The following is a 23213-nucleotide window of genomic DNA, read 5'->3' on the forward strand; positions in this document are numbered from 1 at the left end:
TAGTTAAGTTACTAAAGGGGAGTTTTATTGGATACCAATTTGTTTTGGCTTATTTCAGTTTGGAAAATATTTCAACAAAAAAAAAAAAAAAAAAGTTTGGAAAATAGTAGACTTCCCGGCCACGGTCCCGGGTGAATCCCGGCCGGGCGAGGTGACCGGGCCAGATTTAGAGAGAGAAAGTGAAAAACCTTCTCTCTCTAAATCTGACCCGGCCACCTCACCCGGTCCGGATTCACCCAGGAGAGTGGTCGGGAAGTCTATCAGGGTAGTTTGAGTTTTTTTTTTGTTTTTGAGAAACTGCACTGTATTAGTGACGAGTACAATTATTTCATTGCAGCTGGATTTAGGAAGATCTGTATGACTCCAATACTTAGAAGCATTGTGTCGCCTAGACCACTTTGATAATTTATCAAGTTCTTTGTTTATAGACCTATTTACATAACAAAAAGTGAAAGATTCAAGAGAAACACACAAAAGTTTCATCTTCTTCAAAAGATGTAATGAAGTCCAGTGGGCTCGAGAGTTGCCATTTGATTATCCGTTCAGATGTAGTATGATATTAGCTGAATCACCAAAAAAGGCGACCTTATTTTCCTTTGAGGCAATGGCCCATTGAATGGCCTCCATGAGTGCCATTGCCTCCCCTTCATCTACGATTCTGCATCTTGATGGTGTTGCTTTGTATGCGATACGCCTTCCTGTATAATCATAAGCAACAAATGTCAATCCAGCTGGTTCCGTAGTTAATTTCAAAAAAGCATCAAAATATATCTTTGTGGTTGGGAGAAGAATTTGATGGCTATGATCCGATGTTTTTTTGGATGAAGCTTTAGTGGATAGCATATGATTTGTTTAACCCACTCAATTACATTTTCAACTCTAATGTGATCAATATTCAGTCTGTTACTCAAATGATATATAACTCTTCCAACTAGAGGGCATTCAGTAAGCATGTGGTGCCAATTTTCGATGCGAGAATCACAACAAGGACAAAGTTTAGTCTTAGAGGGGAGAGGGATAAAAGATGCCAAAACATAGTAGAAAGGGAGTATCCCTACACTTAACTTCCAGATAAACATCTTGACTCTAGGGGTGCATTCTATTTGAGTTTGAAGATCAACAAAATAGTTTGTGGATGGTTCGATATTTTTTTTTTTTGTGTTGCAAGTTGTGGATGGTTCGATATATTTTGTTGCTTTGGATTCATTTATTCAAACTTTGATTTATAAATAATTTTTCATGAACAATCGGTCTGTTCAGAGAGAGAATTTAGAGACAATCACAACTTTAGAGTGTTCAAGGATTTATCACATCTTCTCATGGAAAAAAAAGGATTTATCACATCACATGTAGAATCGAACTTAGAAATAGAAATAAGAACTGTGAGTTTTAGCTACTTTCTATGGGGTCTGTCCTTAAAACGGAGGCGCTTTTAACAAAATAGGGGTGCCGCTGTTATAACTTCCCTTTGTTAATTTGGCCAGAGATTCACAAGTGAATTAGGAAGCTTCTTGGCCAGAGATTCACAAGTGAATTAGGAAGCTTAGCTTAGCTCATCTCAGTGGCCCATGGGCCAAAGATAATGTCACTAGTAAGAGGGCAAGGGCCGGGAGGTTGGCCCAACCTTAAGGGCCATGATGAGTATCTATCGCCAAACTGAGTGAGAGGAGTTTATCGAGATAGAAAGTTTCAGAAGAAAAGCGTAACCAATATTCAAGAAAACGAAAGAATAGATACGTATTGATTTCAATAAACCTTTGTTGTTTATTTAGTTAAACGTAAGTGACATTTTTTTCGTTTTGATTCTCCTCAGGGCCACTCCAGGGACTTATTCCCCTAGAGACCCTAAAACTATGAGCAAGAGAAGCACACACAAAAAAAAAGTTTAGTACTTCAGTATTCATATCAAAACTTGTGCTATAAACAAGACAGAGTTAATCTTGCTCATAAGTAAAATCTAACCCTAGTTTAGTTTTCTTCTCTTGAAACCTTGTTTTGTATGAGAAAAGTTCTCATTTGATCTATCTATTGATTCATCACTTTTATAGCCAGCAGCATCCAAGACTCCATTTGGACTATGAGGTATCGACGGAAGTGACGAACTTTCGGTCCCAAGATACTCGCTTATCGATGCCATCTCTTCGATCATCTTAAGACACTTCACTAATCTCTCCTGTAAACCAGATTAAGAAAATTCTAAAACTCGTTCAACTAGTAAAAGCAGGATTCAAACACGGGTACTACACGGGCTGTGCCGCCACATAACGACCCGTGGTGAATGAGTGACTATAAGTAGACTAATTTACCTTGTTTATGTGTTCATGGACACAAGAATCAGACTTCTCGAGCTCTTTAGAAGTTAGAGTTTCTCTTGATACATATATTGCTCCTGCTGCAGCAAATTCAGAAGGCTTGAACTCCAAGAAGTCAATTCCTGCAATTAGTTTTCACCAAACAATTCATCAAACATTTCTTCCGAATCGATCTTGTTTTTACCAATGTTCAAAGAATATGAAAATGAGGGGTTATTTACAGACCTCTTAAGGTGCTCAAAATAAGTTCGGAAGATTGAGAGATCAAATATTTTGAAGGTGGACTACCGCCGTTTGCCTTTGTGAGAAAGTAGTCTATGTATGAGAAAGGTGTGACGGACTGCATTCTCCAATTCAATGTACTTAACACAACAAGCTCCATCTTTTTAATGGTTTTCGCTTCAAAAATGAATCCAGGTTCACATACCTGTTAATAACTCATTTTATCAGACAAAATCAGGTCTCAAAGGAATAAGAAAGAAACAAGAATAACTCTTAGAACTACAATTGGTGTATGTTTAACTTGTCGTTGTTTTATGAGTCCATTAAGCTTAACTCTCTCTAAAAACCGGCTTCCAAGTAAAAGTTAGGCCTGACATGCTCTAACATACCAGACCTAATGGGTCGGGAATTTGTAACTACAACCCTGCGTAGAGGGGTACTGAGACGTCACTCTAGCCCTGGCGTTGAGGATGGCATATCACTTCCGCCAACCCTTTCCTAGGACATACCAGACCTAAATCCTAATGTGTCAGGTATGGGTCGGGAATTAGTAACTTCAGCCCTCCGTGGAGGGGTGCTGAGAAGTGACTCATCCCCGGCATTGAGGATGGCATATCGCCTTCGGCAACCCTTTCCTTGCCAACTGTTTTGCAATGAGCTAGGTCCAGCGGACTCCAACCGTAATGCCCGACATACTCTAACGTACCAGAGCTAATGGGTCAGGAATTCATAACTTTAGCCCTGCCTGGAGGGGTACTGAGATGTGACTCGACCCCCGGCGTTGAGGATGGCATATCGCCTGCGGCAACCCTTTCTTTGCCAACCATTTTTCAACGAATTAGGACCAACAGACTCTAACCGTTATGAAGTTCTTTAATAGGTTTACAAGTTTCCTCACCTGTAAATCTAAAGATAGAGGCATCTTTGTCTCCTCCATTTTAGCCGCAATCGATAAACAAGCAACGGATAACAATTGCATCATCCATGATTTACCTCCCTATACAATGAGAAAACCCAAATGAGAACCAAATCACCAATTCAACCCAATATATTCAAGTGACAAAAATGAATAACAAAGCTTCGGTATATCATCAAACAACTTACAATCACAGGAAGATCATAGACTGAAAGGAACCTGTCCAAGTAATTTACTGATAAATATGCACTCAGAGGTCCAAAACTGTAGTGACTATGAACCTGTTAAACACAACAAGATAGAGAGAAACAAGATCACTAAACACAGTTATCAGATTCTTAGATCAAACAACTCCATATCCAAATCCATATTCATAAACAATATATAGTTGAGAAAAACTAAAGGGGAAGTAAATCTGAAACCCAATTCCCATTTTCACACAAATCATTGACAATATATCAAAATTTACCTAAAATTTCAGTAAGAACAAATACCCATTTGGGAAAAAATCAAGAATCAAATCCTAAATTAATCATTAATCAATTCATCTTCCCAATCTAGTCAATGACATCTTAAACATCAAAATCAATCTATCAGGGATTAAACCCATCTCAGGAAAATGAAACAAAACCAGAAATGATAATGACCTAACCTTAATAATCCAATCAATGGAAGCACTTCTGATTCTTGAATCCAACTCCCCATTCTTCAATCTCTTCAAGTAATCTTCCTTGGGTAAATGCATAAGTTCTCTCTCAAACATTAAAATCAAGTCCTCATCACTAAGTAATGGAAACTGAACTAAATCATCATGAAACAAAGTTGGATTTTGATGATGGGTTTGATGGGTTTGTTCTTCCTCCCAAATCCCATTATCACCATCATCATCATAATCAAAACAAGTATTGGTTTCTTCGAGACAGAGAAGACTGGGAGGAGACATTTTAGGATCTTCAAAGTCTTTTTGCGTCAAACTCTTATCAAAGTTAGATGAGAAAGAGATTTGGGTTATGTTCTTTAGAGAGTATAGAGAGAGAGAGAGAGAGAGAGTAGGGAGTGGGTTTTGTGGGGGAGGAGAGGTAGGGATTTAGCATAATAAATGAAGAAATAAGTCTTACTTTAATACATAATCTAAGTCAAAAAGACAATTTTAATTAAGAAAAATAAGAATGAAAAAAAAGAATAGTTTTGAGGTTTTCAGTTCAGTGTCTAAATCTGATTCATTTGACTCGTTTTATTCTGAATTGTATGACTCAGATTGGACTAAATGCAACTAAAATTAGCTATACAAACAAGAAATGACACGAGAAAGACTAGCATTCAGTTTCATTCAATTCAGATTTTGAGTCGAATTACAAATTTAATTTTAAAAAATATAAACAAAATTACCTAAACGTTAAGAAGAAGTAAATAAAAGTCATATTGAAAACCCTAAAATTATATTTCTAGAACGCCAATGATATATTTAACTGTTTCAAATTGGTGCGATTTAGGTGTCCAACTTACGAGTTGTATTGAGCCACTTGGGTTAAATAGCCCATTAGGAAACAATATTTCCTATTAGTAACAATATATGTATAGAGAGTTAGATAATGGTAACAATTAAAGATAGAGAACAAAAATAAAAGAAACAGAAAGAAAAAAAAATTAGCAAAAAAAAGGAAAAAGAAAAGAAAATCTTTAGGAACACGAGCTAGGTTGACTAATATGAGAGTAGCAATGTATAGTACACAGTAGGTACCATTAATGATGAAAAACACAACTAGGTCTATCAACCTTCCATGTTTGGTAGCCAAGAGGTTGTGGACCACTCTGATTCAATATAGGCTAGGAAGCTAGCTCATCATGATTATCAATTAGTAATGTGTTTCTCCCCTGTACATTAGGAGGTTATGATTAACTCATTTTAAGTCAAACTTTATGGGCACTTCACAAAGAAATACTCAGAGTCAATGAACATCTCTTACTTATTAGGAAAATGATTTTCTTCCCGGGAGTGAACCCGACCGAAACCGGATGGATGACGTGTCAGGACGTGATTCAGAGAGAATAATTCTTCACAAAGAAACCGGATGGATGACGTCATACGGCCGGGTTTCGGTCGGGTTCCGTGCGGGGAAGTCTATCACAGTTGTACTTATTACTAGTAGGGATTCGATCTTCTTATGCGTTCATGATTTGATGTGTTTGTAACAAATAAAAGGAAAAGTTTTTCAACATTTTTCTTCTGCTGGTGTTAATTAATTTTTGATTTGCCATGAGAAAGTATCTACTTTGGTAATTATAAAAGAAGAAACAATAGCATGTTACTTCAATTTTGATAGCAATCAATGGTTTGTTGTTCTGAAGAGACTCATGGAGCATTATTAACTTTTATTTAGTGGAAGATCACACAAGACACCCTTAGTGATAAACTATGTGATAGACGATATTATATACTTTTAGGAAACGCTGATTTGAATATGTAAATTGACATGAAAATGGTGAAACTCACAAATTTGTTATATTAATGCAAGAACTAACACTCAAACAAGGGTTCATTATTGTACTCGTATTACCTCACATAACCATATCATTAGAACATTAACTTATGTACGAAGGTATTATTTAGAATAAGGGTATAAATAGGGTGGGTATGGGCGCTCACGGGTAGTGGTCCATAATGTGTCAGGTGGGCTCGGGAGATATTTTTTTTTGTCTATTAGGGTACTTAGGCAGATCAAACATGTGGTTCAGATATTGAACAAACTCTGCATCTAACTCGACTCAATTTCTTATTTGTTTGTTTTATCTCCAAAATAAGGACTTATATTTAGAGTTGTTCTCTCTATAGTTTATACAAACCTGTTTGGTAAAAAATCATTGCAAATATCTACTAACATATGTAGATATTTGGCTTATACTCGGAGATAAAATTTGTTGGTCAAAAAGGAATTATAGAATAACTCTGACTAGTTCAACAAAAAAAAAAGGATAACTCTGACTAAATCGATAAAGGGTACTTTTGAAGGCACCTCTTATAGGTGTTATAGGCGCGTCCCTCAAAAAAAATTTTAGAGGGAGTTTGTGAAGGAAGGAGGCGCCTGTAACACTCGTCGAAGACCCCTATAAAACTTCCCATCATCCTCGAGTCGGACGTGTGCGGATGAGTATCACTATCTAGTGTTAAATGAGCCAATGTGACAAGTGGGTTTTGCAACAAAAAAAAAAGTGACATATGGAAGTGTTGGGAATTTGGCGTGGGTAAAATTTGTCTTGAGGTGGGACCATGGAAGTGGGTTGATTGATAATGGAAGAGTGATGATGAATAAACTCTGAGTGAATTTACAGATAGGTTGAAGGTAAGATCATAATATTCAATACCCACAGTCACAATTTGCAGTCTTCTTCGTATATATTCGTTGAAGTGTGTGACATACTAGCCTCTTCAACTCATCATAGAAGAATCCTTATCCTTGCAACAGTAGGTTCTATCTCTCTTTCTCTCTCTAGATCTATCTCAAAATCCCCAAATGACCCAAATCTCTATCTATCTCAAAACACTGGCATATTAACACTCTGGGTTGATATTTTTTTTCAATTTCTTTCATGGTTCATCCCTTAATTTTTTTTTTTTGGAAAATTTGGGTTTTTTTTGGGTTTTTGAGAAAGGATTGTTAATTATTGTTGTGGGATTTGCAGAAGGAAATGTCTAAAATAATGTGGGTTCTTTTTGTAACAGGGAATTGAGATGGTGATTTGCATGGAGAATGTGTTAGAGGAGAAAGATGCTGTTGATTGGGTTTATAGAGGAGAAGGTGCTGCCAATATTGTTCTTGGTTATACTGGTTCTTCTCCTGCCTTTGTATGCTCTCTCTCTCTCTCTCTTCAACCCATCTTGTGTTAGGTTGTTAGTTTGAGATCATATTTGGCTTGATTCTTAGTTAAAAAATATCCTAGTTGAGAGACCTATTAAATGGGTTATTCATATTGTTATCAATTACAAAACCCCCAAATTTGAGATCATATTTCATTTATAATTCATCATCATTTTCTGTTAAATACTGTTTCTAGAATTTTTTTTTAATAGAAAAATGATAGAAGAGCCTACAAAAGTAGACCTACCCAGTAACCCTGACCTCAACATGAATCAACCCTCCATCAAGAGTGAAAAAGTTCATCAAGAGAGAGAAAGAGAGTTGACTCGGAAATGGAGACTGTTGATTTTGTGTAGGTCCGGAGTAGGCGTTGACTTGTAGCTTTTTCTTCTCCCCCAAAATAATAGTGGATTGGTTGGTCTTACAGGTCGGAAAAGTGATACGAATTCAAAAGACTCCCAAGAATGGACACCATAATTCAACTGTTACCTCCGTTTTCTCCCCATATGAGAACATTTTGTGGAAAGATAGCATAGACCTTGTTTCGTGCAATTCGAAGGAAACTGCCGGGCAACTGTTTGTGGTGAATGTAATGATCCCCTTGTTAGGCTCTAACCACGTTGATGCTGGGGTACGTATTTTGGGCGATGCTTGTTTTGTTTCTTATCTAGGTTTCATATGTCACTGAAATTTCTAATGTTATGTGTTATATGCAATGTTACTTTCTAAGGCTCGGCTAGGTATACTGTGAATTTTCGCTAAATAATCACACACTATTTTCTAAATTCTTGTGTGTTACCTATGAGTCGGTTTTTAAACTAACACTTATATAAACACCGAATGTTTGCAAAAGTTCAGACGATAGCAAGCACCGTACACGATCGAAAAAGTAGCATAAGATTTGCTAACTCTTGAAGGTGAAAGATGTGATATAGGCCTTTAACTAGTTATAGGGTATTTGGCGTGAAATGTGACTTTATGCTTTTCGGTATGTAGTACGTAGACCTAAGACCTTTATGTTCGATATGCACGTCTCTACTTCATTATTTACGTCTTCTTGGTTAAGGATCTCTAAAGATCTATAGAGGTTCTGCTTCTAATTATAATTTGCCCGAAGAACAATAATGCCTCGATCTGTCAGAAAAGTCAATAACTTGTTAGTTATTCTTGGTTCACCCATATCTGGTACTTTCCGTATGGCATGGAGAATCAACAGTTAAAACGTAAGCTGCACAAGAAGAAAAAGTATTCCGAAAGTACTTTCCCTTTGAATCATCATGATAACACGAATCAAGCTAAGTTCCTTAACCTTCACTTTTGGCGCAGGAACGTGTTCTTGTGTCCAAGGAGTTTCTGGATGCTGTGGAAAAAAGTACTCTTTATCAGCGTCCTGGATGGCGAGTTGATGCTGCGAAAGTTAATATCTTCTGTGATTCTGCACTTCTTATCTCAGATCATTCAGTCTTTCTTAATGGTAAAGACTAGCCTTGATGAGTATATATATATATATATATATATATATATATATATATTCGATCTTCATCCTTCATGGCTTTATTAAATTTTATTTGAGCAGATAGATATCTGATCAGATATCGTCATATTGACAAAAACCTGATTTTTGCAAATAATTCCAACGCCACCTCTTTTGCTTGATCATGACTGTTATCATTCAATGTTTTGTGAGTGAAAGAAATATCGCTAGAGGTACTAGAGAGGAGCTCAAGAGTCCCACACAATTATCTTAGTAATTCATTGAAAAGTGCAGAGATTTTTATTCTTACTTGATTTCAGGTATTGATAGAGAGGCAAACTGCATATCTGTGGAATTAAAGGTTATTCACTTATCTTCTTTCCTTTCTTTTTCATATGAATTCGTTCTTCTCCTACTGATTCAATCTTTGTATTTGAGGGAGCAGCCTAAATGTGGGTTTCTTCCAAGTTCAAGATTCATAGATGAAGCAAATGCTGTTAAAAAGCAAGTGGCTCGTTTTCGGATGCACCAAGTCTTGAAGCGTCAAAAAGGCGAGGTAATTGTTGTACCTTGCACTGTTCTATGACAATTTCATTCATTAATTATGAAATTCAGTAACTTTAACATTTATAGTTGTTGTTTAATCTAACTTTGCTATGCCTAAGCCATGTTAAAAAATATCAGATATCACGAATAAGTGAATACGATCCTCTCGACCTATTCTCCGGATCAAAGGATAGAATAAAGAATGCTATCAAGTCACTTTTCACCACACCTCAGAACAATTTCCGTGTATTCTCGAACGGTTCTCTCATTTACGGGTCCTCAGGAACTGGGACTGATCATACTAGTGGTATTGCCCATGAAAAGTTTGAAGATCAAATAGGGGATATTATTGAAGCAGATCAAGGCTTAAGGTTAGCGAGTTTTTTAGATCTTGTTTCCGAGACAGTTTTCCAATCGGGGGTGCTAAATAAGCTTTTAGAAACTCAGAAACTTGATTCCTCTGATATAGAAGGGGCAATCCATGCATATTACAACATCGTTAATCAGCCATGCAAGATTTGTCAAGACATGGGTGACAATGAGCTCTCCAAACGTTATTCGTCCCTGCACTTTCTCTCACTAGAAGAAAGCATTAACATCGTGAAGAACTATTTGATAGCTGCAACTGCAAAGGACTGTAGCTTGATGATCAGCTTCCGACCGAGAAAAGATGGCGAAGACCCAACATCGCCTTACAGCTCAGTTTTCCTAAAACCAACTAACCAAATGTTTGATTACAAGGTAATTCTACTTTCTAACTATTACTAAGATTTTGTTTTGTAGTTGTAGTTCGATTTACCGAACGCATCTTTGAAAGCCTATGCATCTTATTTTTGACGTGTGTAAATTTGGTTTGACGTTTCGGGTAGGCTTATTTCATTGATTTGGACATGAAATCATTGAAGAATATGGAATATTATTATGAATTGGATAAGAAGATAGTTAGGTGCTACAATGAGAGTGAAGGTACAAGAGGGATCCGAGAACTCTGAATGAATGTGGGATTGCTCTGGAGCCAATGACCTCATCCAAGTAAGATACCTCTTAGATTATATTCCTTCTTCTCTAGAATCGATTGCTTGAATCGTTCTTTCTCTTCAACTATCTCTGTTTCTTCTATCTGCTTTCTGATACTTGCACATAGATCTCTTATATGTTCTCTTGGATTCATTAGTCTCTGTTTTTCGTTGCAGAAAAGTGTAAGAAGTAATGAAGCTAGGTAGTTGCAGTGATATAAATGATATATTCTATTGTCTTTGAGCCGGCGAAGAATGCAGCGACTGTTGTTAGAGAAGCTGATCCCGTTCAGGTCATTTACTCAGAGATTAATAATGGACCTCCAAATCTAGACGAGTAGAAGGGGAAGGACCTCCAAATCTAGATGAGTAGAAGGGGAAGAACTATAATTTCTGTTCTATTCTTGTAACTGTTACTTTAAATTTTAATCATATCTTCCATGTTTCTCCCTTAGATTCGTTGTTTGGACCCCCTTTCGCAGAATTGACTTGCTTCTTTCGAAAATTTTGTGTGCTCGCTCTCGAACTGTGATGTGTGAGCAAAAAGTAACAACGGTAGATCTTCACACGATATAGCTGCATAGTATATTTGGGAATTTCGTTTCGCCTAAACAGTCTTAACAAACTTAGGTTATGTTTGCGGGTTTGGTTACAAAATTATGTAGTCCAGATCCCAAAATAAGTCTGAAGTCTTCTTGTGACTAACTATAGTAACATAACATAAGAAAATTTCACATACGAATTCAGATTTAGAACTGTTTCGAACACAAAACGATGATAAGAACATTTGACACTCTTCTTTATCTTTTATACATGAGTTGAGTTAGTTTTTCTTTCCCATTAAAGGGTAGGTAAATAGAAGCAACATTTCATCCCTACTACGTTCTAAAGTTTACTCTCTTCACTATATGGAACTCTATAGCTCTTGCTGGATCTACAAGAAAGCCCGAAGGACCCGTCCGCCATCTACCGCCAGGGTCTCTTTGCACTTATATCTACGCTTACCATATGGAGTGTTTGCTCCCGAGACCATTGCACGTTAAGATCAAACCCTTATGTCTGTTTAGGTATTCCTGCAAAAAATAAAATAAAAGGATCAATGGATAAGTTATGATCAACACTGAATAAGCTTATAAAGAGATCTGTATCCATAAAACTTGAAGAGGTGGGAAGTATCTACTCACGATGATATTACAATCGTATACGTACAACATCCCTTTCCTGTCATATTCACTCCTTTTGCTAGGATCACTTAGAACTGTGACACAACCGTACCAAGTCAGATATGACAAGTGTTTACGAACGGGCCGTGCAACGCCACAGCCGGCCCCGGACGAATCGTAATGGACTGGAGTACTGGACGTTCCAAGGGGTTGGCATCGCCCGTATAACCTCTATATATGAAGGTACAAGTATGCCTGTTAAAATCATACGATCCTACTAGGTTTTATTCTGCATCTTAAATTATTATATTAAAGAGGAGATTTAGTACCTAAGTACTTGGGCTCGAGACTAGCTCAGTCAGGCCAGATCTGTGAGTCAAGTGACTCAGAAGTCAATCAGCCAAAGTAGGTCAATGTGTTACTATATTCGACAATGGCAGGCGAGAGTCGGGATACTAGAAAAAATGCGGACCTGTGTAAGCCTCGTTAATCTCTTGAAATCTTGAAGTTGCACCATCCTGATCTTTTCGCTTATCGGGATGCCATTTCTGCTTATAAGCATATAATAAACCATGAAAAAGACTTTAATTATAAGCTAACATACAAGTGGGCCTAGTATTACAAAAACATAGTTATAATAACAGGTCTTAATTGGGTAATTCATAGTTCTGGTACCACCAAATGTAAACGATGATTTATCACATTATAAGCCAAGCCTTGAACAATATCGAAGAAACTATACCTCGGAAGTGAGTCAAGGAAGTGATGCCTAAGAGAACTATTTGAACTATAAGTTTAGAATACGGACCAGTGCAAGACGGATATAGTTGGATCTGATTGTGTCTTCCGAAGCATCATAGTCTACTTCTAATATTTTGTAGTAATCCTGCACGAGTATTTCACACCGTTAGTTATTCGAACTATTTGAACTAGATAAATCTTACTAGAGATGGGTCAACCTAGAAATGTAAAACGAAACTCCTATTTGTCTAACAAACCCGAGTTATTTCTGACTAAACAACATTACTAATTACGAGAAAGAGAAACAAGGACTAGCTAATACTGAAAAAGTAACCAAAAATTAATCTTCTTTCTGTATGGAAATGAGTGTATATATATATATATATATATATATATATATATATATATATATATATATATATATATATATATATATATATATATATATATATAATACTCTACAAATTTCAAATTCTCAGCATGCCATAAGTCATCAGGTATTCAGATGCCCTTGTTAGACCCCATTGGGCCCAACTCTCCTAGAAAACCGGCTTGTGAGGAAAGGATTGCCAAGGCTTGTCGACTCTGCAAACTCTAATGCCTAGAGCCCTAGACAATGTGGGATAGTGCTAATATCTCCCCTCAATGCCAAAGCTGGACTCGCCCGGCATTCCCCTCCACGCAGGGCTAAGGTTAGAAAGTGCTGACCATGCCTGAGACACAAGACGCGATACCATGTTAGAGCCCAAGGGGCATAACTCTCCTCAAAAACCGCCTTTCAAGGAAGGCTTATCGACTTTGTAAAATCTAACGCCCTTACAATGTGGGATAATGCTAAATTGCTAATAGTCCCTTTTATATGATTACTTATTAGAATCTACTAATCTTGCTAAACGAATTATAGATGGAAGAGGAATAAACCCCCAATGCTTGTGAGTTGTCATATCAAACACATCCTACAGAAAACAACCCAAGTATCAACAGGGACAAATAAACCCTAATTTCATTCAGAGAATTCGAAAAACCCCAAAATTTTATTTCCTTCAAAATTGAAACTTTCAGCTCGTTTAGAAATTCAAAACAGTATTATAATCTGTAAACACAAGAGACGAGTGAGAGAAGGAGGTGAAACCATGGTTTCAATCTACCCTTCCTTCCCTTCATAGTAACCCTATAATATGTGTGAATAGTAGGTAAAAAGAGAAGGTAAGTTGAAAAAACAAATCACAACCCAGACAAGAGAAAGAAATGAAGAGGTAGAAAAAACAAACCTTGGGGTTGGATAGAATTGAAAGGAAGTCGAAATCAACATGATTGTCTTTCTCTGTTTCACCTTCTTCTTCTTCTTCTTCTTCGTACCACTCGTCCCAAATCATTCTCTCTCTCTATAAATTTTTACTGGGAGTTCAACGGCAGCATAGATAAGGTGTCATCAGTAGATATAAATAAGGGTAAGAATGTTCGCGAGGCTCTTAAAGCGTTGGCAAACTCATTCACATTATTGCAACATAAAACGTTGCTAAAGGTGGTACAAAAACGTCGCGAAGGTAGCGCCGTATAAGTGACAAAATTGATGTAAGAGACGGTAGAAAATAACACGGTACACCGGAGTGGTGCCGCCCAAAAACTCTGATGGTCAAGTTAGCACGCTTAGAAGAAGGAGAAAAAGAACAACCGTAATGTTAAGAGTATCACCGTATTGTACTGCCAGAATATAGATCGACTCCTAAAATGATACGAGCGTCGCCTCTACAAGGTAGCTAGCCAGAGTAGTCTTTAAGTAGGTCGGGAAGTCGAGTAGATGAGAGAATCCCAAATTATGAGAGGTGATGCATTGAGTACAGTTAGTTAAACTTGATACAAGTGCAAAAGTAGCTTAGATCTAAAAAGTTCTTCAGAATATTTGATGTTCTTGAAGAAGATAGTCTCCTCGTATTTATATCCACCTTGGGACTCATAGGTGCCTTTGATCGCGTGACATCCATTAGGCTAAAATATTCGAGGTGAAGGATGATCGAATACTTCAGGGAGAGACATGTTTGAGTCGTCCATTTGTCGCCTAAAGTAGTTCTACAATAAAATCGCATAGCTTAGTGTTTGAGTCCTACTTGATCAGACATGAGGCCAAGATTATAGAAACAATCCAAAGTTTCAAGTTGCCTTGTCAAGGATGTGTAGTGCCATATACTGAGTCGAAACTGACTAAGACAATTTGTGGGCTCGTCTGAAGGGCTCCTTGGGCAACTCTCTCCCTTGACGACTACTACCTTAAACATGACTTGTTGGATAAATTGTTGGATAAATGGTCACAAACGCTTTACATGTGTTGAACTATGTTGGGTCGTTTCAATTTCTCGACAGAGTGTCCAACGAGCAGATTCGCTTGTAAGTTGAAAGTTTACTTAAAATAAGTTGGCTGGACTCAGACGACGTTTGGCGGAACGGACTGAGCCCATAAAACGTTATATGGACCATGGACCGGGCCCGAAGATAGTTTACAAAAATTCTTAAAGAAGAACGTGCCAGTTGACTTCGAAAAAAGTCAAATACCACGATAAAACGTGACCGAACTGTATAATTTAGCGGTCCCACGATTTCTATATTGGGCCGCCACAATGAAAAAACCGGATTTTACGCCACGGCAGGGAATACCCGTTACGACTGACGTGCCCTTAACTTTCGGAGAATATTTTATTCATACTTTTTCCTTCCTAGTACGTAAAGATCTTCACTTTCATTCAATTAAGAAATTAAAAAACGTTTTTTTTTTCTCTTTTCTTGATTCTTGATTCTTGATAGAGAGAAGAAGAAACCAGCAAGTGGAAAAAGAGCTCAGGTTTAGAGAGATAGTGAATTTCTAGAGGGAGAAAATCGAAGAAGGAATCAAGAAGAAGAAGAAGGGTTTGGGTATGGGGAAATGTGAAGTTTATGATACCCTCTTCTCTCTTCATTTTCACTATTAAATAAATCCAAAAAGAAAAAAAACTGTTTTTCTCAAGTTTTTCCATTTTTGGTGATTTTCTCATTTCAGAGAAGTAAACAAAGAAATGTTTATTGAAGGTCTTGATACAAATTCTGTCAAATGGGTCAAAGAGGTAATCTTCATCTTCTTATTCAATCAATCAAATTTGAAATTTGTATAATTTTCTTGATTCTTCTGCAAATTCTGAACTTGGGTTTTCTTTTACTTGCTTCAATTTTCTTGAAATCAGAGGGAAATCCCAATTTTGAATTCAAACCAACAAATTAGAATCGATTCTGTTTCTAAAATGGGTAATGGTGGTAAGGGTATTGGTGAAAGCTTGGGTTGTGGTTATGAATCGGGGTCAGACATGGATGTATCATCCGATTCTGATATTGAAATTTTTGGTCAGGAGAAGTGTAGATGGGAAAATGGAGGAAACCCATTTCAGAAGAATGAAATTAGAGAAGATGATGAGTGGTCTGATTCTGTTTCAAACTCTGAATTTGTGTCTACTCAAGTTGGTAGCAATAGTATAAGTGTGAATCAAAGAGGTACTCATTCTGAGGGTTACTCTTCAAGTGTTCTTTCACAAGTTAATCTTGAGAGATTTACTGAAAAGGTGAGTTTCTTCAATCTCCATTCTTGATTCATTTTTTTTTTAGTTTGGGCACAGGGTTTTTTTCCTGGCGAAACTCAAAAACCCACTCAAGAGACCTCGAGAATCGAGACTTACTAAGCTTGAGCACTTGCCTATAGCCCAGGCTCCGATGCTCTCGCAAGTGATGTGGGGCTATCGTAGGCCCTGCTAATCTTTTCTGTACTGTTCCAATACTATCGGATGTCATACATTGATGCTTGCTTTGTTTTGATGTTCCTAGGATTTCAATGTAAATTGTTCACAAAATAAAATTTTTGATGATGAAGTTCCTAGTGCACCTCCGCTTGGTGATACTCAACAAGGAGGGGAGGAAGATCGAGAATCTAGATCACCATTGGCTGCAGATTCAGATGCTTTCTTGATTAGAAAGGACCAAGGTCGATACTCGGATCTGGTTTTCGGAGTTGCCTCACAGGATACTACTGGGGACTGGTTTGACGGTCAGTCTATAAGGTCGGTAAGTTGTTGTCAAACATTCTAAGTTTTAACACTTAAGCAGCTATGTTTTTCTTTTGAATTTGAGCAAATGGTTGTCTTTATTATGCTATACAGGACTAATGTTGGTGCAGGAGCTGCTGTTTCTTCGACTTCATTACCGGCCCGACTTCCCACTTTTCATGCAAGGTAAATTTAACAAGGTACATCCATGATTTTTTTTTTATCATTTCATTAGCTATTCTGATAACTTGGTAACGCAGTGCACTAGGACCGTGGCATGCTGTGCTCTCATATGATGCATGTGTTCGGCTTTGTCTCCACGCATGGGCCAATGGTTGTACAGAAGCATCCGTCTTTCTTGATAATGAATGTGCATTATTAAGAACTGCATTTTGGTGAGTTCTCTCTGCATTATGGTAGTTGACACTGCAGGTTGATTTGTCTTAGTTTTCTGATTGTATCATTGATGTAAACTAGATGAATATGGTAACCGAAAATGAAGCAAGAAACTATAGATAACTTGGAGAGAAAATGAAGCTAGATCATATTTCCTAGAGAATTTCTACTAGAATACTGGAGTATGACATGGGGATGAAGAAAGGGCTGATTTTCGGCGAGGATTGGATTATTGTGAACTTCAAAACCTTACAAAATTTCTATGTTTCCTAGTATAGATATTGTTAACTGTAATCTTAAACTAGATGTGCTTGAAGGTTATACATTGAAAAAAATCCTAAACTAGATGTGCTTGAAGGTTACAACCTTTGTAACTTCATGGTTGCCCATGGATTGGCAGAGCAATGTTGTCTCAGACTACCTGTCTCCTTGTAGTTGGATCTCCAAGTTTTTGAACAAAATATGCTTAATATTACAAGGAATTTGATATACATTTGAAATTACAACATGGGTCCTTGTTCATACTGACTTTATGCTTGTAACATAGTTTACAACACGTATTGCTACAATCAGAAGAAGAATTGTTTACCAAACGTTCATCAGATATTGCGGGCGGGGGATCAACACCTAAACCTAAGACTACTATTGGCAAGATGAAGGTTCAAGGTACTGTCACATTTTCGCTTTTGGCATCTAATTTCATGAACTACAAAAGTATTTTGCTTGGAATTATACAGTGTGTCTATTTCTCTGGTCATTCTTCAGTTCGTAAAGTGAGGATTGGATTAGACCCACCCACAAGATGCAGCTTTTCATCCCTTCATATGGAGAGCTTTCAATATCGTTTATCCAATATAAAGTCCAAACTTTTTTCCGGATGGCGAGAAATTTGTAAAGTTCGTCTTCAACACCAAATACCTGCCAACAGTTCTTTTTCGGAAAAGAGCGTGGCTTATATTAATGCCAGCGGTCGATATCTAAAGCAGGTATCAAAACTTGTAAAAAATGGCGTGACAACTCTGAGTTCATCATCATATGAAGTAGTTCAAGGTATTTGTTTTTCCAAAAACTCGTCTTTTACTTTATGGATTATGAACTAAGAGCGGTTTGGTAAATTTTATCAGAGACACACACTTGCCTTTTGAGGTTGAAAAGTGCGAAAGACGATGATGTAGTTAAAATGCAACCGGGATCCGACGAAACACATATATTGTATGACAAACTACCAAATTTCTTATCCATGTATTTTCTCCTTGGTGCTATTTTACTAACATATTTCTTTGTGTGAAATAGCTTCCCTGATAGTCTAGGAGACGATTTAATTGTTGAAGTTCAGGACTCGAAGGGAAAGTATTGTGGTCATGCGCTTGCTCAGGTGGCCACTATTGCCGAAGAACTGGTAATGATACATATTCAATTGGTATCTTCATGATTGTTAAGGCATAATACTATATCAGGGCTTACATTTAAGTCAGATTTCAGGGTGACAAGGTACGGTGGTGGTCTATTTACCATGAGCCAGAGCATGAACTTGTTGGCAGAATAAAACTCAACGTAAACTATTGTACTAGTGCAGAAGAAAATGGTCATCTTAAGGTAAAAATCCATCCTATACTATAGGGTAAAACTTAGGGTTCCCTACTAGATTTCTTTTGGAAGTACTCTACCTAAAGGGGTCACGAGCTTTAAAAAGGCTCTATTTTTCATTTAGGCACACACCCTTCCTAGTTTAAACTTAGGTGTGTTGTCATTTAAATAACTGTATCTAACATAGCGTATATCTGTTTATTTACTTGACTAATTTACTATGTACAATGCATATCAAATAGCCTATATACTATAATATAAGATGTAATATAACCATATATAATTATATGGTGTCGGTTCCCCGCCAACCCACAGTGGCTCCTCATTAGTTAGACTCCTCTGCCCGATCTCGCTTTTCGGCGGGAATCACCCAGCTGGAGAAAGCACCACTTGCTATTCGGTCGTTTGTCACAGATCCATTGAGGCTCTAAGACGATTTTCTTTTTAAATTTTTATTTTGGTGGCCCACCTTTTTTATTTATATCGTTCTTGATCGGCCATAGTAGACTTTGGTGTCTAATCATACGAATAACTATATCCTGAAACATATCAATGTAACAGTTATCTGTTTATTTTAATTGGCTAATACACTACGTATAATCTATATACTTTCAAATAGTAGGATTCGACCCTGGTCTCCCAGAAACACTTATTCATTTCTTATTGTTCGTAGTATGGTTCTGTTGCAGAAACTGTGACCTATGACCTTGTCTTAGAAGTTGCAATGAAAGTTCAGCATTTTCAGCAAAGAAATTTGTTATTATATGGCCATTGGAAGTGGTTACTGACCGAATTTGCGAACTACTACGGGGTTTCAGACGCATACACAAAGTTAAGGTATGTAATTTCAAGTTGGAGGAGCTAATTTTTTATTTCTTTTATTCTTTTTTAAGACGCTTTGAACTTATAATATTGGCAGATACCTTTCTTATGTCATGGATGTGGCTACACCAACGGCTGATTGTCTCAACCTCGTGCTCGATTTGCTACTACCCGTAATAATCGAAGGCCACAATAAGGGTACACTAAGCCATCAAGAAGTATGTTTCTTTCTTTCAGATAGTATGATAATGTTTTCTCAAGTGACAATTCTAGTTGTATATTGTATTTCATTTCATGTATAAGTTGTTTTCTCCAGTTCTCATAAATTTATATATCTCTGGGGGTTTATATGATCAGAACCGCATATTGGCAGAAGTTGAGGATCGAATAAAGCACATTCTCGCTCTTGTTTTTGAGAATTACAAGTCATTAGATGAATCATCGCCATCAGGATTGCTGGACATTTTTAGGCCCGCAACTGGATCTCTAGCTCCTGCTTTGGCACCTGCTATAATACTATATACTCTTTTCCATGATATATTATCTTCTGAGGCACAGATGAAACTATGCAGTTATTTCCAGGTAAGATCCGAGGCTCAATTTTTTCCTAACTCGGGTTAGTTCCAATTATTTGTTTGTTCACGCTAACAAAACTGATGATTTCATCAAGGTTGCAGCAAAAAAAAGATCACGGAGGCACTTGGCTGAGACCGACGAGTTCGTTTCTATCAACTGTGAAGGATCAGTAATGGATGCTCTGACCTTTTCTACTGCTTACCAGAAGATGAGGTCTCTTTGTTTGAATATTAGAAATGAAGTTCTTACCGATATAGAGATCCACAATCAACATTTACTACCCAGGTAACATTTTTATTATTTTTCCAGGTTGAGCCCACAATACATTTTCACTGTAGGCCATGTCAGCCGGAAACAACCCGTTCTACCCCATTTCCACTGGACGACCCATATCAAAAAAGGTTATGGCGGTCGAGATGCTGGGGGATGGCAACTTTAGCCCCCCTAGACAAGCTCGTTTGATTGCCCAATTTACACAGCACGACCTGTTTAGAAAAGGGTCGTGGCGTTCGAGGGGGGTTAGTAACCCCGGACCGCCTCGGCAGGGCCTGTCACAGGGCATAGGCCTTGCTCCGGGACAACCCATGATCTTTACTGCAGCTTCCTGTTCTTTTATTACTTCAATGTGTGAACAATCCAGATCATATTTTGCAGCTTCATAGATCTTCCAAAGATATATTCAGCCATATACAGTTTGGGCCTCTGTACTAGGTTGCGTGCATTCCTTGTTGCATGCCCACCCACAAGCCCATCTCAGCCCGTAACAGAGCTTGTAATTGCTACCTCTGATTTGCAGATGGACCTCGCAAGCTGGAAAATCAAGTAATTATTTTTTCAAGACTCACATCTTTCACACGGTACCCTAATTAGCCTACCTGACTTTCTAGCAAAAAAATTTCAGTCCCGTCAAAGGAGGCATCGATGCAAAAGAGTTGTTCCATTCGTACATCATTTTATGGATACGAGATAAACGTCTTTCCCTGCTCGAATCCTGCAAGTTAGATAAGGTAGGAAATGAACTATTTGTTTCTGATTTCATAATGTTGAATTATTTGCCGTAGTTATTTCCTCTAAATGTATGAACTTAAGAACTAAATGAAACAATTGACTTGCAGATCAAGTGGTCAGGAGTTAGGACACGACATTCTACCACTCCACTTGTGGATGAAATGTATGATCAACTAAAAGAAACGTTAAGTGAATATGAGGTCATCATTTGCCGCTGGGCTGAGTATACTTTTGCTCTAGAAAACGTAAGTCCCAGAAGTGTATTATGTATGTTTAGTTCACAATTTTCTACCTCGGCTTAGCAAACTCGCTAAGGATTTTTGATTTATTTATTTATTTATTCTGTTGTACATATTAGGCCGTTGCCGACGTTGAGAAGGCCTTGGTGGAGGTGTTGGAAAAGCAGTGCGCAGAAGTTTTAGCACCTCTGAAAGACAATTTGGCATCGAAGAAATTTGGTCTTAAATATGTCCAAATACTTGCCAGGCACTATGTAGCTCTTTACACCGTTCCGGAAGAAGTTAGTTGTTCTATCAAACTGTTGCTTGTTTTTCTTTCGTTGTCTTAATTTGGCTTCTCTGACTCAAATGGATCTAAATCGAGCCAAATCATCCATTAAAAAGAGTCAGACAAAAAAATGGCAATGAGTGGAGAGACTTTCGTTATTGTAGTGTTGGTCATGTGATTCCTTGTCCACGTGGACTTTTCTCAGGTGCCCTCTCTCACGTGGCATTCTTTGAGCCTAGCACGTTCTTTTTGTTGGGTGACATGAAACCCTGTGGCTGCTGGTCATATGACGTGTGGGCAAACCAATTGGAAATGAGTAAAGAGACCTTAGGAATAATATCTTTGGTCATGAGACTTCTCTTTTTCATGTGGGACTATTCTTTCTTTGGGCTAACATCGACAAACAACTCGTTTCAGCTTGGTGTTCTCTTAAACTCCATCAAGAGGATGCTTGATGTGCTCCGGCCCAGGATAGTGAACCAGTTGAAGTCATGGGGTTCTTGTTTACCTGATCAGGGAAATTCAGTCCCGGGAGAGCGCCTCAGTGAAATAACAGTAATGCTTAGAGCTAAGTTCCGAAATTACATGCAGGCTATCGTGGAGAAACTTGTAGAAAATGTGGGTATAATTATATAATCGAGTTTCTTTAATTCCGGGACGGATATTGTGCTATGAATTTGACAAGTTCTTGTTTCTTCTTATGCACAGACGAAGGTCCACAACATGACAAAGTTAAAAACGATTATTCAAGATTCGAAAGAAACGGTGGTAGAATCAGATGTTCGAAGTAGAATGCAACCATTAAAGGACCAACTTGCTAAAACTATAGATCATCTTCATACTGTCTTTGAGACTCGTTTGTTTTTAGTCATCTGTCGAAGATTTTGGGATCGGATGGGAAAAGTTAGTTAAACCGTTACCCAAATAGATTACTCCTTATATTACTAGAAGTATAATCATATCATTAATATGCCCTTTTACTTTGTTCCAGGATGTGCTAAGTTTGTTGGAAAATAGTAAAGAGAACCGATCCTGGTATAAAGGTGCAAGATTTGCAGTTGCTGTGAGTATTAGTTTATTTGTTCCTTTATCCTTGAGCTTTTCTTATGTCGCATGTAAATTTGGCTGGCCTAGGTCCGTCACTGGCCCTGAACCGGACAAGGCTGGACTGCCGAGTCTAGCCTGGGCCTGGCAGTCTAGCATGTTTAGCTTGGGCCTTTATAAAGGCCTGAGAGGTTGTAACGTGCCGCCAAGCGTGTTGGCTTTTATAAGGCCTGCTCTGTTCTGGCCTGGGCCTTCATGGAGAGTGTATGAAAAGCCCAGTATCTACCCGATTTTGGTTAAAAAATGTGAATTTGTTTGTGACTTGCACATTTTGATTAGATTATTTTTGATTTTTGCAGATGTTGGACGACATATTTGCCTCCCAGATGCAACAGTTACTTGGAAATTCACTAGAGGAGAAAGATGTGGAGCCACCCAGATCGATAATGGAAGTCCGGTCGGTGCTATGCAAAGATCCTGTTAATTACAAGGACTCCAACTACTACTTCTAGATTAAGGCCTGAGTTTCTCTGTAAATAGGTGAGGCTAAAAACCTGAGAAGATGAGAGAAATGGCTCAAGTTTTGATATTGATTAGGTAATTGATGTTCTTCTTGAACAACTAGTAGCATTGAGATGTGTACATACCCCGTGTTCGAATATGGACATCTGTTGATAGGTCTAATTCGAGCTCGCTAGATTTCTCTGTGGTACCTTTTTTTTTTTTTGTTGAGGTTTCTCTTAGGTACCTACACTAGCAGGGATCAACAGACTCAAAACCACTAAATAATAAAAATTTACTTGCACCACTTAGAGCAAATCCAATGGGGAGGAGTCCCGGGCCCTTAATTCAAATTAAGGGCCCGGGACACCCCATCCTCCCCATTGGAGTCCCGCCGGTCCCGGGCGGAGGGCGGAACCAAATAAGGGGCGGCCCCTTATTAGGGGCCGGCCCTTTGATTCCCA

At 37.9% G+C, this 23213-nt stretch overlaps 4 protein-coding genes across 5 annotated transcripts; 2 read left to right on the forward strand and 2 right to left on the reverse strand.

Annotated features, from left to right (window-relative positions):
- Positions 1-1744: 1744 nt before the first annotated feature.
- Positions 1745-4544, reverse strand: LOC147564906 (cyclin-D4-1-like). Its single transcript, XM_086651038.1, has 6 exons — positions 4103-4544; positions 3639-3731; positions 3433-3531; positions 2538-2739; positions 2307-2434; positions 1745-2173 (listed from the first exon to the last, which is right to left on the reverse strand). Exons 1-6 carry the CDS (start codon positions 4391-4393, stop codon positions 1964-1966), a joined length of 1023 nt encoding a protein of 340 aa, XP_086507164.1. The 5' UTR covers positions 4394-4544; the 3' UTR covers positions 1745-1963.
- Positions 4545-6587: 2043 nt separating this feature from the next.
- On the forward strand, positions 6588-10797 carry LOC147564907 (inositol-pentakisphosphate 2-kinase-like). Its single transcript, XM_086651194.1, has 9 exons — positions 6588-6913; positions 7172-7294; positions 7735-7938; positions 8634-8781; positions 9102-9142; positions 9227-9337; positions 9466-10068; positions 10197-10359; positions 10521-10797. The coding sequence occupies exons 2-8, from the start codon at positions 7181-7183 to the stop codon at positions 10317-10319; spliced, it is 1344 nt and encodes a 447-aa protein (XP_086507320.1). The 5' UTR covers positions 6588-6913; positions 7172-7180; the 3' UTR covers positions 10320-10359; positions 10521-10797.
- A 269-nt stretch (positions 10798-11066) lies between these two features.
- LOC147564908 (Chaperone DnaJ-domain superfamily protein) lies at positions 11067-13664 on the reverse strand. 2 transcript variants are annotated; one of them, XR_015228446.1, is made up of 5 exons: positions 13519-13662; positions 12315-12392; positions 11979-12054; positions 11528-11737; positions 11067-11416 (listed from the first exon to the last, which is right to left on the reverse strand). XR_015228446.1 is itself a non-coding variant. In XM_086651202.1 (5 exons), the coding sequence occupies exons 1-5, from the start codon at positions 13621-13623 to the stop codon at positions 11345-11347; spliced, it is 405 nt and encodes a 134-aa protein (XP_086507328.1). In that variant the 5' UTR covers positions 13624-13664; the 3' UTR covers positions 11067-11344. The 2 variants fall into 2 exon arrangements, 1 of the variants encoding a protein (XP_086507328.1); XM_086651202.1 differs by having other exon boundaries at positions 11528-11601; positions 13519-13664.
- Positions 13665-14975: 1311 nt separating this feature from the next.
- LOC147564909 (uncharacterized) lies at positions 14976-22960 on the forward strand. The gene is made up of 23 exons (XM_086651146.1): positions 14976-15154; positions 15279-15342; positions 15460-15831; positions 16091-16323; positions 16423-16494; positions 16569-16703; positions 17252-17370; positions 17470-17754; positions 17829-17916; positions 17998-18103; positions 18187-18300; positions 18965-19128; positions 19211-19331; positions 19471-19695; positions 19784-19974; positions 20344-20511; positions 20591-20696; positions 20805-20942; positions 21056-21217; positions 21622-21822; positions 21913-22107; positions 22196-22267; positions 22608-22960. Exons 2-23 carry the CDS (start codon positions 15295-15297, stop codon positions 22758-22760), a joined length of 3468 nt encoding a protein of 1155 aa, XP_086507272.1. The 5' UTR covers positions 14976-15154; positions 15279-15294; the 3' UTR covers positions 22761-22960.
- Positions 22961-23213: the final 253 nt, after the last annotated feature.

Source organism: Eschscholzia californica, unplaced genomic scaffold, assembly GCF_041429995.1.
Source record: "Eschscholzia californica isolate CP2 unplaced genomic scaffold, dmEscCali1.0.p SCAF_1, whole genome shotgun sequence".
NCBI classification, from domain to species: Eukaryota; Viridiplantae; Streptophyta; class Magnoliopsida; order Ranunculales; family Papaveraceae; genus Eschscholzia; species Eschscholzia californica.